The sequence below is a fragment of the Mustela nigripes genome, chromosome 1, assembly GCF_022355385.1.
Source record: "Mustela nigripes isolate SB6536 chromosome 1, MUSNIG.SB6536, whole genome shotgun sequence".
NCBI lineage: Eukaryota > Metazoa > Chordata > Mammalia > Carnivora > Mustelidae > Mustela > Mustela nigripes.
The window spans coordinates 188354650-188370023 of NC_081557.1; the positions used below are offsets into that span (position 1 = coordinate 188354650).

The 15374-nt window shown below is 34.7% G+C and overlaps 1 protein-coding gene across 2 annotated transcripts in view; it reads left to right on the forward strand.

Moving 5' to 3' along the window:
• ABHD18 (abhydrolase domain containing 18) overlaps positions 1–15018 on the forward strand; it is a 50276-nt gene extending 35258 nt beyond the window's left edge. For both annotated transcript variants that reach the window (XM_059378233.1, XM_059378228.1), the window contains 6 exons: positions 160–298; positions 2328–2417; positions 3067–3168; positions 11291–11669; positions 12497–12659; positions 13951–15018. In XM_059378233.1, the coding sequence (XP_059234216.1) occupies positions 160–298; positions 2328–2417; positions 3067–3168; positions 11291–11669; positions 12497–12659; positions 13951–14002 (925 nt within the window). In that variant the 3' untranslated portion in view covers positions 14003–15018. The remainder of the gene's footprint in view (positions 1–159; positions 299–2327; positions 2418–3066; positions 3169–11290; positions 11670–12496; positions 12660–13950) is intronic.
• The last annotated feature ends 356 nt before the right edge of the window (positions 15019–15374 follow it).

Consider the following 15374-nt stretch of genomic DNA (forward strand, 5'->3'; position numbering starts at 1 on the left):
AATAACGTTAGCACTCTAATTCCATCGATTTATTCCATTGTTTTACTTAGCTAACTCATCCTTTAAAAGAAAAACATGAAGTCTGGCTACCTGTTGTAAATTTGCTTATATTAAAATGTAAATGCATAAATAATTTTCTCTTTTGTCTTGTGAGGGTAGAAGGTCCAGCTTAAAAAACGTGTCTGACCTTTTTGTGATGGGAGGAGCTCTTGTTTTAGAATCTGCTGCTCTCTTGCACTGGCTAGAGAGAGAGGGTTATGGACCTCTAGGAATGACCGGAATATCCATGGGAGGACATGTAAGCCTTTTAATTTCAACTGATATTTCATTGTGATTATGTTCATAAAATCTAGAGAATGTAGTTATTTTAAAAATTCACTTCAGGTAGAGAATTAATTTTAGTTTTGGAAATAGGTTTCAAGCTTTTCCAGTTAACAATGTTGTTGGGTTTTTTTTGGTATGATTTATGTAGACATTGTACTACTTATTTCACAGTTATAGCTCAGATATTGGATTTAATATTTTGTTAGTTGATTTTTAAAAAATAAAAATAATAAAAATAATTTTTATAAAACTTAACTTTTTACATCTCAAGTGCAAATACCTTATTTTGCTGTTAAATTGGCAAAGATAGCAAATTTGGAAAATACTTTTAATTTATCTCTTATGCCTATGCCCACAGTCACCAGCCTGTTTTACTTTGTCTTCTAGAGGGTAGTAAAACAGCCTTCAAGTGGTTTCTCTGTCGCTTGTCTTTTCTCTCATTAATATTCTTCTAAGTTTTTCTTCATACCATTACTAGAATGATTTTTCTAAATCTCATCTCTGTTCTCTCCCATTTAAAATCTGCCAAAGGCTTGCTATTGTACTGGGGTAGCTATGCCAGGTGCTAGCAACCCTCAGGGGCCCCTTCATTCCTAGCCAAAATAGCAGTTTGCCCTTCTGGTTCCAGTCCAGAGCTTACTTTCTGTGAGAAGCTCTTCCTGACTCTTAGCCTAACCTCAGACCATATTTCATCTCTCATTTGTGCTTATTTCACTGCACTGTGATTACTTGTTTAGCAGTTTATTCTCTCCATGAAGCAGTTGGTTCAATGAGGCCTCAGAAATATGCTCTAGTTTGTTACCTGGACATATTAGCCACTCAGTACATTTAGAAAGAAACAAGTTTTTGGTAAGTCATTTGAATTATAAAATTAAGTTCAAAAACTGATTAAAATTTGCAAGAACTATTAGACCATGAACTTGAACACTACCTAGTAGTGTTTCTACTTTTATGACCTAGATTGGGATCCTATAACTTTCACTTGAATTACTTCCTATACTGGTTTCCCTACCTCAGGTTTTACCTGCTCTAATCAATCCTATAAATTGCTATCATTTTGGCTTCCTTAAATCACTTGTTGGACAATGCTGCTCCTTTGCCCAGACCTCTTTGTTAATTTCCCATTATATACAGAGCAAAAGGGACCTCTAATCTGATACTGTCCCATCTTTCCAGACCTATCTCTCCCACCTCATTGGCTATATGTACCCTATTGACCAGCCAAACTAAAGTATATTGGCTTGTTTTCCTACCTGCTTTTCCACTGTTTCCTTTTTCACCATCTTGTCTTTGATCATATTTTTTTTAATATGGAAGACAAGATCTCATCTTTCATTTCCCCTGAGGGACAGCCAGTTCATGAAGCCTTCTTTTATTCCTTTAGCCAAAAATAACTTTTCCCTTTTCTAAACACACACATTACATTACTTTATATCACTTATATAATCTGTTTGTAGTTCACCAAATTCTTGGCATTTTGCAGTTAGCCCCAAATGTCTAAGGTTTTATAGTTGTGATTTTGCTGTATCTGAGCAAATCATTTAGGTAATGAATACCATTAGCCTGCTCCCCAGCATCTACATTTCAGTCTGTTTGGTCTGTTTTTATCCGGTAGAAAGTAGTTCTCTATGAAGGGTTTTGAGATGATTTAAAATTTTACAACATTTATTATTTTCTAAGGGGGAAGTTGTATGTCATTGAATTTGTGATTTGGGCAGTTTCAGAAGGTTGCTAGACATTCTCATGAGTATTTAGAGATTTTTTTTTTAAGATTTTATTTTTAAGTACTCTCTATACCCAACATGGGGCTCAAATTTACAACCCTAGATTAAGAGTCCTGTGTTCTACTGAGAGAACTAGATGTCCCACGTATTTAGAGATTTTGTGTTCATATCTTATCTCACCAAGAACTACCCAGACTACTTCTTAATAATAAATCTTTTCATTTTAATGAATAGAAATTTAAACAGAAGCTCTCTAACTGACTGTTAAACATTTTGCAGATGGCTTCCTTAGCGGTATCCAACTGGCCTAAGCCCATGCCATTGATTCCATGTCTGTCTTGGTCCACAGCATCTGGGGTCTTCACTACGGTAATTTAATTGCAATTAATATTTAAGTAGATATATATAATTAAAATTAATTGTTTAGGGGTTCTCAAAACCACCTCCAGGTTTGCTGATTGTCTAGAAGGTATCACAGGACTCACCATATAGTCTGATTCATGACTAAGACTTATTATATCAAAAGGATACAATACAAAAGAATCAGCAAAGGGAGAAGGCACATGGGGCAAAATCCAGAGGAAATCAGGTATAACCATCCATTGGAATCTTACATGATTTGTTTAATTCATCCAGCAATGTGTTGTGATAGTACGTGTGAGAAGCTCAATTGATCCTGGCAGCCCAGGGTAATCAGGGGTCAGTCACTTAGGCACTCTCTGCCTCACATGTACCAAAATTCCAGATGAAAAGTACATGTTCAGCAGAAACTACATTGTACAAGAAGTTTGGGGAGAGTGCCCCACTTTGTCATTTAGAAAGTTGTGTATTGGGATTAGGAACTGTTTATTTGTCAAGGTTCCAGACTCTAATCAAGAGCCAACATTGCAAGCAGGGCTTTCTAAAGATAGGACGCTTCAAGCCTGCTATGTTTATTCTTTTCTGCATACTAATAATAAAATTACTGGACAAAATGTTTTATGGAATGATTTGATCTTAACACAGTTTGTTATTTCAGGGTGTTCTAAGTAAATCGATTAATTGGAGGGAGCTGGAAAAGCAGTATTATACACAGACAGTTTATGAAGAAGAAATTATTCACATGCTTGAATACTGTGGAGTAAGTATTTTTAATGTCTGCATAAATTGGGGGGAAAAATTGATGGTGTTTAATGACTCAGTTTTTTAAATTTGTTAAAAAGCAGTAGTGCTTTCTAGTTTTTAAGATTCCTCATTTTAAAATATAGATGTAAAAAAAACATGCAATGCAAATGTATGGCTTGCACCAATAGAATAAAAATTGACCACCCAGGGGTACCTGGGTGGCTCAATCAGTTAAGTGTCTGCTTTTGGCTTAGGTCGTGATCCCAGAGTCCTGGGATTGAGCCCTATTCAGTGGGGAGCCTGATTCTCCCTCTTCCTCTGCTACTCCCCCTGCTTATGCACACTCACTCTCTCTCTCTCTCTCTCAAATAAATTAATAAAATTTTTAAAATAAATTTTTTAAAAAGATAAAAGAAATTGACCACCTAGATAGTCCACAATGGCAGAGAAGCTGGAGACCTGAGTTTCTTCTGGTCCCAGGAATTCAGCTAGATAGCTATCAAATAATTTTGAACACCTGTGAAGTCAACTGGAGTTCTAAGAAAACAATAGCTGCAACTCTACAAATAGAGAAGCAACTACTTTCTGCAAGAATGACAAGATGGAAAAACTCAACTGCATAAGAGAACAAGAGGCAGCACTGACTGCCACGGACCTAATCAGTATGGATATAGGTAAGATGTCAGGTCTAGAGTTCAGAATAACAATTATAAAAGTACTACCTGGGTTTAAAAAAGCATAGAAAACACTAGAGAATCCCTTTCTGGAGAACTAAAAAAACTAAAATGTAATCAAGTCAAAATAAAAAAGACTATTAATGAGATGCAATAAAAAATGGAGGCTTTAACTGCTGAGATAAATGAGCTCCAGAAGAGAGAATTAGTGACATAGAAGACCAAACAATGGAGAATAAAAAGGCTGAGAAAAAGAGAGATAAACAACTACTAGATCACAAGGGGAGAATTTGAGCAATATGTGATAACATAAGGTGAAATAATACTAGAATAATTGGGATCCCAGAAGAAGAGAGAGAGAGGAGGGTGTGTAGAAGATATATTGGAGCAAATTATAGTGGAGAACTCCAATTTGGGGAAGGAAACAGGCATCGAAATATAGGAGGTACAGAGAATTCCCCTCAAAAATCAATATATGCCCAACATATAATAGTGAAACTTGCAAATCTCAGAGCTGAAGAGAAAATCCTGAAAGTAGCTTGGAATAAGAGGGCAGAAACATCAGATTGGCAGCAGCCCTATCTGCAGAGACCTGGCAGGCCAGAAAGGACTGGCTTGATGTTTTCAGGGTACTGAATGAGAAAAATATGCAGCCAAGAATACTTGATCCAGCTACACTGTCAGTCAAAATAGACGAAGTGATAAAAAGCTTCCAGGACAAACAGAAACTAAAAGAATTTGTGATCTTCACTTAAAGGGATCCTTAAAGCTAAGAGACAGCCCAAAAGTAACATAGACCAGGAAGAAACAGAGACAATATACAGAAATAGTGACTTTACAGCTAATATAATGGTACTAAATTCGTATCTTTCAGTAGTTACTCTGAATGTAAATGGTCTAAATGTCCCCAATCAAAAGACACAGGGTATCAGATTGAATTAAAAAAAGCAAGACTCCTTAGTACACTGTTTGCAAGAGACTCATTTTAGACCCCAAAACACCTCCAGATTTAAAATGAGCGGATGGAAGACTATTTATCATGCTAATGGACATCAAAAGAAAGCTGAGGTGGCAGTCCTTAAATCAGACAAATTAGATTTTAAACCAAAGACAGTAATAAGAGATTAGGAAGGACACTTTATCATAATTAAAGAGTCTATCCAACAAGAAGATCTAACAATTGTAAATATTTATGCCCATAACATGGGAGCAGCCAATATAAGCCAATTAATAACAAAAAGAAACACTTGAATAATAATACAATAATAGGAGGGGACTTTAACACCCTCTCCCTGAGAAAATCAACAAGGAAATAAGGGCTTTGAATGACACACTGGACCGGATAGACTTAACAGATATATTCAGAGCATTCCACCTAAAGCAACAAAGTATATATTCTTCTTGAGTACATGTATAGGACATTCTACAGAATAGATCACATACTGGGTCACAAATCAGGTCTCATCTGGTACCAAAAGTTGGGATCATTCTCTGCATATTTTCAGACCACAATGCTTTGAAACTGGAACTCACGTATAAGAGGAAATTTGGAAAGAATGCAGATGTATGGAGGCTAAAGAGCATCCTAGTAAGAATGAATGGGTCAACCAGGAAATTAAAAGAATTTTAAAAATTCGGAGCACCTGGGTGGCTCAGTGGGTTAAAGCCTCTGCCTTCAGCTCAGGTCATGATCCCAGGGTCCTGGGATCGAGCCCCACATCGGGCTCTCTGCTTAGCAGGGAGCCTGCTTCCTCTTCTCTCTCTCTCTGCCTGCCTCTCTGCCTACTTGTGATCTCTGTCAAATAAATAAATAAAATTAAAAAAAAACAAAACAACAAAAAAAAGAATTTTAAAAATTCATGGGAAAAAATGAAAATGAAAACACATTTGTTCAAAACCTTTGGGTTGCAGCAAAGGTAGTCCTAAGAGGGAAGTATCTAGCAATACAAACCTTTCTCAAGCAATAAGAAAGGTCTCAAATACACAACCTAACCTTAAATCTAAAGGAGATGGAGAAAGAACAGCAAATAAAACCTAAAGCCAGAAATCAGTTGCATTTCTATACACTTAACAATGAAACAGAAAAAAGAGAAATTAAGGAGTTGATCCCATTTACAATTGCACCCAAACCCATAAGATACATAGGAATAAAGCTAACCAAAGAGGCAAAGGATTTGTGCTCAGAAGACTATAGAGTACTCATGAAAGAAACTGAAGAAGATACAAAGAAATGGGAAAATATTCTGTGCTCACAGATTGGAAGAACAATTATTGTTAAAATACCTGTGCTACCTAGAGCAATCTATACATGCAATGAATTCCTTTCAAAATGCCATCAACTTTTTTTCACAGAGCTGGAACAAATAATCTTAAAAAGTGTATGGAACCAGAGAAGACCCCAAACAGCAAAAGGAATGTTGAAAAAGAAAACCAAAGCTGGTCACATCTCAATTCCAGACTTCAAGCTGTATTACAAAGCTATAATCATCAAGACATATGGTACTGGCACAAAAACAGACACGTAGACCAATGGCATGGTATAGAAAGCCCAGAAATGGAGCCTCCACTCTATGGTGCACTAATCTTTCTTTGATAAAGCAGGAAAGAATGTCCAATGGAAAGGCAGCCTTTTCAACAAATGGTGTGGGAAAATTGGACAGCCACATGCAGAAGAATGAGACTGGACCATTTCTTTACCCCATACACAAAAATAGACTCAAAGTAGATGAAAGACCTAAATGTGAGACAGGAATCCATCAAGATCCTAGAGGAGAATGCAGGGAACAACCTCTGTGACCTTGGCCACAGCAACTTCTTGCTAGATCTATCTCTAAAGGCAAGGTAAACAAAGGCCAAAATGAACTATTGGGACTTTGTCAAGATAAAAAGCTTTTGCACAGCAAAGGAAATAGTCGACAAAACAAAAAACAATGGACAGAATGGGAGAAGACATTTGCAAATGTCTTATCAGATAAAGGGCTAGTATCCAAAATCTATAAAGAATTTACCAAACTCAATACCGAAGAACAAATAATCCAATCAAGAAATGGGCAGACATTTCTCCAAAGAAGACATACAGATGGCCAACAGATAGATGAAAAAATGCTCAATATCACTTGACATCAGGGAAATACAAATCAAAACTTCAATTAGATACCACCTACACCAGTCAGAATGGCTAAAATTAAGTCAGGAAATGACAAATGCTAGTGAGGATGTGGAAAAAGGGGAGCCCTCTTACACTGTTGGTGGGAATGCAAGCTGGTACAGCCACTCTGGAAAACAGTATGGAGGTTCCTCAAAAAGTTAAAAATAGAGCTACCGTACAATCCAGGAATTGCACTACTGGTTATTTACCTCAAAGATACAAATGTAGTGATCTGAAGGGGCACCTGCACCCCAATGTTTATAGCAGCTATGTCCACAATTTCTAAACTACTCAAAGAGCTCAGATGTCCATCGACAGATGAATGGATAAAGAAGAGGGAATAGAATAATACTCAGCCATCAAAAAAAAAAAAACTTTTCATTTACAGCAATGTGGATGGAACTAGAGGGTATTATGCAGTCAAATGCTCTACCACTGAGCTATACCCCCTGGTACTAGAGGGTATTATGCTAAGGGAGGGTATTATGCTAAGTGAAATAAGTCAATCAGAGAAAGACAATTATAATCTTGTATGTGTACTTAAGAAACAAAACAGAGGATCATCAGGGGAAGAGTGGAAAAAAATTTTAAAAATTAAAAAAAAATTTTTAAAAAGGACCACCCAACCCAGAAACCACTTCCAGGTGTTCTAATTAAAAAGCCCTTCTCCCCCAACTATTAATCATTATCCTGATTTTTATAGTAATTACTTCCTCTGTCTTTACAATAATTTTATTGTCCCAATGTATGTCATTAGACACAATTCTTTTATGTGCTTTGAAGTATATTTTAATCTGTAAGTTTTATTCCTTTCCCTTTCCTTGTAATTTATCAATTGATGAATTTAGGCTATTTATTTGTAGAGTTTCTCACATTCTAGCTCTTTTTTTTTTTAAGATTTTAATTTATTTGTCAGAGTGAGAGAGAGAGAGAGAGCGTGCGCACAAGCAAGGGGAGGGGCTGGCAGAGGGAGAAGCAGGCACCCTGCTGAGCAAGGAGCCTGATGTGGAACTTGATCCCAGGATCTATGATCTGAGTGGAAGGCTGACGCTTAACCACCTGAGCCACCCAGGCGTCCCAAGTGTAGCTATTTCTGATTGCATTCTCATGGAACAGTTTAGCATGTTCACCCATGCTCTATATTGCCTGAAAGTTGGCAGCTGGGTCTAGAGTCTCCATTCAGTTTTTATTCCTTTAGTAGGAGTACAGGAAGCACATAATGTCTAGTCTCTATTTTGTGGTGTAAGCCTCCATTCATGTTTAATACCTATGTCTCTTAATAGTGGAGAGCTTCAAAATGCTGATATTCTATCATTTTTTTATTTATTCATTTGAATGCTTATATAAAAAGGCACTTATCTATTATTGTACCTAGTAGTTCAATTCATCTAGGAAAGGCAAGATATATGCTTGATTCTTTACTGTAATCTACCAGTTTTCAGAAAATTTAATTGGTTCCCTGTTAGTTTCGTAAGGTGACCAGTTCCTTTAATGATTTTTTTTTCTTTTTGTGAATTTTTAATTTTACACATTCTGTTTGGAAGTCACTGAGAATCTCAAGAAATCTCAGAAAGGAAACGAGACTCTCCACTATCAATTAGGACTTGTAATTATACCACTATAAATCTCACTCTTGTAAAGTAAGTCTGTCTTGAATAATCTCAAAGGGTTATTATGTGCCTAAGAACTTTGTTACAAAATACCTCTACCTGCTAGTTAGTTCCTTGTGCTCCCCTGTACATATAAGCCTATATTTGAGAGCTTATGAGAAAACTCAATATGAAAATTTTTTGAAGGGAGAATCAAAAATTTTGGTTGTCTGAAATGGCAGTGTGGTCTTACCCTGCACTTTCTTTGTGCCTCTCACTCATGAGGTTGTATAGAAGTTTTTTTGTCCCGGGGCGCCTGTTGGTTAAGCATCTGCTTTCAGCTCAGGTCATGATCTAACTGTCCTGGGATTGAGCCCCGCATCAGGCTCCCTTCTTAACAGGGAGCCTTCTTCTCCCTCTCCCTCTGCTGCTCCTCCTGCTTGTGCTCCCTTTCTCTCTCTTGTCAAATAAATTAAAAAAAAAAAAATCTTTAAAAAAAGAAAGGTTTTTTGTCCCAGAACTAGTTCACAGTCATGCATAGTCAAGAAATGTCAAGATGGCTTCCTTCCTTTTTGTTATAAAAACAGTTTTCCAATCAAAAGCAGTTAAAGTTGATGGTGTAGCCCTCTGAGTAATTCTAGTTTGCTTAATCTTATATTTCTCAATGTTTCCAAACTTCCTTTTCCATTCCCTCTTATATATATATTTGATCTGGATGACTTCAGTGATTTGTTCTACTAGCCAGGTCGTTGGGTTCCTTTTTTGCCTTGGCTTCAACCAATTTTAGGCAGAAAGGCAGGCAGAGAGAGTCATTCTTCAATTTTTTAAATAGATTATATGGCCATGTAGTTCAAGCATCATGAAGTATAAAAAGGCATATCATGAAACACATCCTACCCTTATTCTCAATTTGCCTAAGTCCTATCTCCCTCAATAAATAAGTCATTATTTATTAATATTTCAAGGAATTTTTTAAACCAGTAGAAATAAGAGCTTTTTTCTTACCTTTTTTAAGGGACTATACACAAATGTTTCTTTTTTCTTTTTTGCTGCTGCATAATAATCAATTATATGGGCGATGTACCATGATTTATTAACCAGTACCCTGTTGATGTGATTTCTCATTTTTTTCCTTGTAACAAACAGTGCTGCAATGAATAAATTTGTACATTTGTCATTTCACAAATGTAAATTCCTAGAGATGTTGTTACATTTGTAATATTAGATTTTGTCTACTTCTGCTTGCGTCTGTCTATACTAGCAGTAGGAACATATGCATCTATTTCTCCATAATTTCCCAAATTGAGTGTGTTAGCAAACTTAAGGGTTTTGTTTTGTTAACCTGATGATGAAATTAGTATTGTTTTTATTTACTTAATTTTAAGTAAAATTTGATATGTTTTTAAGTTCAAGAGCTATATATTTCAATGTCTGTGACCTTTATTTACATGTCGTTTGCTCACTTCTTCTCTTGTGGCTTTGGGCTGTGTGTTCACTTCTAGCTCTTAATAAAAGCAGTTAGCTTTGTCATATAAGTTATAAATACATTTTCCCATACTGTCATTTTTTTCTTTTGACTCTGCCCTTAGTATTTAATAAAGTTTATTTTACTTAAATTATATTGTACTTACAAGTCCTTAAACTAAGTATATACTTTTGAGATTTTAATAGGCAATTATTTTTTCCTTGATAATTTTAAATTCTTCTTAGTTCAGCCTGAGAAAGGGGGTGGATGTGGTTGATGTATTACTTGCCAGGATACACTCATAAGGCTTTTGGAAGTTCTAAGATTCAGGCAGATCATGATTTCAAAACTTTGGCATTAAGCATATGGTGTAGACTAAATGATACCCTTTAGTGTTTAAGAGGAGACATTTAGCAATATAGTATGTCTTTTATTTATCTAGTCCTCAGATAATTCTTGACATCTCTTTATTCTTTGTTATTGTTTAAGTTGTAAAATATATGCAACATAAAATGTACAGTTTCACCCATGTTGAGGTGTACAGTTCAATGGTGTTATTAAGTGCATTCACATTGTTGTGCAACCATTGCCTCTCTCCATCACCACCATCCATCTCCAGCACTTTTCATTTTACTAAACTGAAACTCTGTACCCATTAAACAATGATTCTTCATTCCCCTTCCTTCCTTCCCCTGGCAGTCCCCACTCAATTCTCTATCTCTATGAATCAGACTACTCTAGATTACCTCATAAAATTTGGAATCATACAATATTTGTTGTTTGTATCTAGCTTATTCATTTAGCGTAGTGTCTTCAAGGCTCATTCATGTTGAAGTATATATCAGAATTTCATTCCTTTTAAGACAAAATGATAATCAGGGCACCTGGGTGGCTCAGTTGTTGGGCATCTGCCTTCAGCTCAGGTCGTGATCCCAGGGTCCAGGGATTGAGCCCTGCATCTGGCTCCCTGCTCAATAGGAAGCCTGCTTTTCCCTCTCCCACTGCCCCTGCTTGTGTTTCTTCTCTCACAGTGTCTCTCTCTCTCAAATAAATAGAAGAAATATTAAAAAAAAAATTAAAAAGCATTTAGAAGAAAATAAAGGAGAATATTTAAAAAAAAAGACTAAATGATAATCCATTGTATGTATGTACTACATTTTATTTGTTCATTAATTCACTGATGAAATTTGTGTTTTGTCTTTAACAAGGTTGTTAAATAAAATGTATTTTATAATAAATGATATTTTCTTTTATTTATTTAGACAGATTCTTTCAAAATGGGACAAGAGTTTGTGAAACGCTTCCCTATCAGTGCAGACAAGCTAACTAACCTTAATGTGGTTTCTGGAACTTTAAATTTAGATATGACAAACCAAGTTGTATCCCCAAAACCTAGTGAGTGCCATAAATCTAGTAAAACATCTGTCAGTGCCACATCAGAAAGACTCTTACTGCAAGATACCTCTAAGATGGAGTGCTTCAATCAAACGCTTTCAACCAACAAAAGTAATTATACGAGTTGCAATCCTCAGTCATACCATCTACTCAGTAAAGAACACAGAAGAAACAATCTTCAGAAAGAGTCTTTAATATTCATGAAAGGAGTCATGGATGAATGTACTCATGTGGGAAATTTCTCAGGTACCAATTTTTATATGAAATTAAGAATGTTTGCTGATGTGTAAATATTTGTGAAATATTTTTTTAAAGATGCTTTATAAAATAATTTCATATTTCAAGAGTATGTTTATTGTTGGCACCAGAATATATTTTCCAGGCTAAGTGAGTTATTTAAATGCGTCATATTTTATCCATGATAATCTAAAACCACCTTATTAGTTTAAAAATATATTGGATTTTGTGGGGAATGGGGGATTGGGTAACAGGGTGATGGATATTGGGGAGGGCATGCGTTGTACTGAGCATTGGGTATTATATAAGAGTGATGAATCACAGACCTGTACCCCTGAAACAAATAATACATTATAGGTTAATTAATTGAATTTAAATTTTAAAATATATGTTGGATTTTGTGTCTTTTTTAGAATGTTCATCTTTTTGTTTTAGAGATAAATATTATATTACAGTGTATTATAGTTGGTTTTTAACTTAATCATAAAGTTTTTAGGGGCTCCTGGGTGACTCAGTTGGTTATGCAGCTGCCTTCAGCTCAGGTCATGATCTCAGGGTCCTGGGATTCAGCACCAGGTCTGGCTCCCTGCTCAGGAGGAGGTGTGCTGCTCCCTTTCCTTCTTTCCCCACCTCCACTCATTCCTAGTCTGTGCTTTCTCTCTCTTTCAAATAAATAAATATAAAATCTTTAAAAAAAAAAATTAGTTTCACAGATGTTTCATTTAGTGTACTATCAGGGGTATTTCATTTTCTAATAGGATTCATAGTATTTATATAAAAATCTTAAGAGCTTTTTAAGGGTATATATGTTTTATTTTTTAAAATTCTATCCCTAGTTCCAGTTGACCCAAGCCTCATTATAGTGGTTCAAGCCAAAGAAGATGCTTATATTCCACGAACAGGAGTTCGAAGTCTACAAGAAATTTGGCCTGGTTGTGAAATCCGTTATCTAGAGGGGGGTCATATTAGTGCTTACCTTTTTAAACAAGGACTCTTCAGGTAAGATGATTGGTCTAAACAGGTATCTGTTTATTTGCTTGTTTTTTGGAATTTTTTTTTGACCTCAATAAATAGAGAAGATTGGGTATTTTTATTATATGTTTTAGTCTTCTTATTTCTTACCTTCCTCCCTCAATTCTCACGTTGTGATACTTTTTCCTATACCATCCTCTTCTTTTTTCTTTTACAGAACTAGGGAAGTAGCATATGATAGGCACATTTTATTGTGTGTTTTTACCCTCTTCAAGTAGTAATAGCCAGGCATATTTAGGGTGGAGGGAGGAACACCAGGGTTTGTAAAATTTGCTTTGGTTCATCATTTTTCACTCCACTTTCTTCTCTCATATGGCATGAGCATCTATGGAAGAGTCCAGCACAGTTTTTCAGTAGCACATGAATATTGAACCTTACGTGAGAAGTGAAAATATTGGTTTTAATGTTAATAACCTTATATGACTCCAGTACTTACTAGAAATTATAAAAATTTTATGCCGTATCTCTAGTTTTTGATAGCCTATATTATTTCTACTTCTATTCAAATTTGATGGCAAAAGGTATCTTTGGGATATGTTTATCATTAATGGTTAAATAAATTAGTTCACATAAAGTGCTTAGATAAGTGCCCTGTGCATGCTGTGTTTCAAAACTGCCAGCTGCATCACTAGATAACAAAGAATTGCATTACTTCATGTTTGACATGTTTTAGCTCTTTTTAATCCAAGAAATAATTCTTTGTATGTTGTCACTTATTTAGTTTAACTTTTATATGTCACCTTAAATGTCCAGTTAAAATATTAAAACACCCTGTGAAGGGAATATTGGAAACTAAGGCTTCTGCTTTTAGTTCAGTTGCTAAGAACATGTGTTTTTCTGGACAAAAAGCATCCTTTTCATAATTTATGAAACAGGTTGAATAAATACTACATTATGAAAAGTTACATAGCCAGTTAATTTTCAACAAGTGACATACATACATACATATTTTATATTGCATATATATATATTATATAAATGCATATATTATGTAAGTTCGAAGGCGCAAAAAAGTACATCATAGAAAAGGTACTTCCGAATTCATCATCAGTTGAAAGCACATTTGAGGTTTTCTGCAGCTGTGGTGAAGTTACATGGATCCAACCACCACCCTCAGGTAACTGCCTCTTTCAAAGCTATTTGGAGAGGAAGTCAGGTTGCAAGCCACAGGTAACTTTGGAAATAACATAATAAAAGTAGTGTCCGTCTTCCTCTTTTGCTCATTACTTAACAGTTTTTCTTTCATCTTCTATTTTAGACAAGCCATCTATGATGCATTTGAACGCTTCCTCCATAAATATGCTAACTAATTGGATCGCTCTATGTAACCAGAATGGCCATCATGTTTCCTACAAAAGAAGTTTTTCATCTTTTGATGATAAGAATAAGCAGACAGCACTATACATCTAACTACTATCAGTTTAGTCTGGAATTCATTGTTATATCAGTCAACAGTGATCTTTAAATACATGTGAATAATTTTAAACCAATATTTGGATGAAACAATGTTGAAGTATTTTGTTACTGTTTTGTGGGAACCCCATATATGCAATATTTTGTCTGTTGTTACTATTTATGAAAACCTTAAATTTTAATTGTGAATAATTTATTAATTAAATTTATTCATAGAAACCTTATTGGTTTTTAAAGAACTGCTAAATCAAGCTAAGTTTGTAATACATCAGCATGTATTGTATACTTAAATGATAGTTCTGCTCTTGATTTGAGAACATGTTTCTTTCTTATCTTCAACTTTAATTTCTGCCATGGAAATATTTAATGATGTATAAAATCAGTGTTAACTTTTAATTCTTAAAAAAATCCTGATTGCTTCATATTTAGGTAGTTTTAATAATTAAAACAAATGTAGGAATGCAGGTAAGATGCATATGACTTGGCTGAACTTTAAAACTTTACCCAATATGAGGTTAGAAAATGATGCCAAATGTATGTCCCCTACTTAAGAAGTTTCAATTCATGAAAAATGGAAATGATGAAAGACCTATTGCATTACTTGATACTGTGTCTTAACATTTTCTTACATACTGTGGGTTTGCTAAACATCCAACTTTAGTCAGATATACTTGATAGCTTTGGCTTTTTAATTTCAGAAATTAAAGACCACAAATGAAATTGATTTGTTCCATATAACTTCATTTTACAGAAAAGATATAATAACTGCTAACTTTTTAAGTGGAAGGTTATATGATTAGATTTGGTGCTTTTTATGTTAAACTTCTCAAGCTAAGATTTAAAATGTTTGAAAAAAGTAGAATATATTTTTGGGAATTGTATCAAGGTTTGGAATAAATGTATTTGCATTTTATTTGTTTGAAATCTGTGTTGTCTATGGATTATTTTAAAATATGTATTCTTGGTCTAGCAAGGATATTTGAATTATAATGTGCCTTCATAGTCTTTTAGAAGAATTTATTTATTACTAATATCTCCATCAGTTTAGCTATTAAAAAACTATTTTAAAAATTCATTAATGTGAAGTCATTGATGGTATACAAAACTGTAAATTCTGTAAAACTGCTTTGGCATAGCAAACCAAATCAATTTGGTTACAGCCATTTGGCCTATAGCCATTTTATATCTTCAGACTAGAACCTTTACTTTTAACTGAAGTATAAAATGTACTAAAATTCTTAAACAAAATACCCTTTAAAGATAAAATAA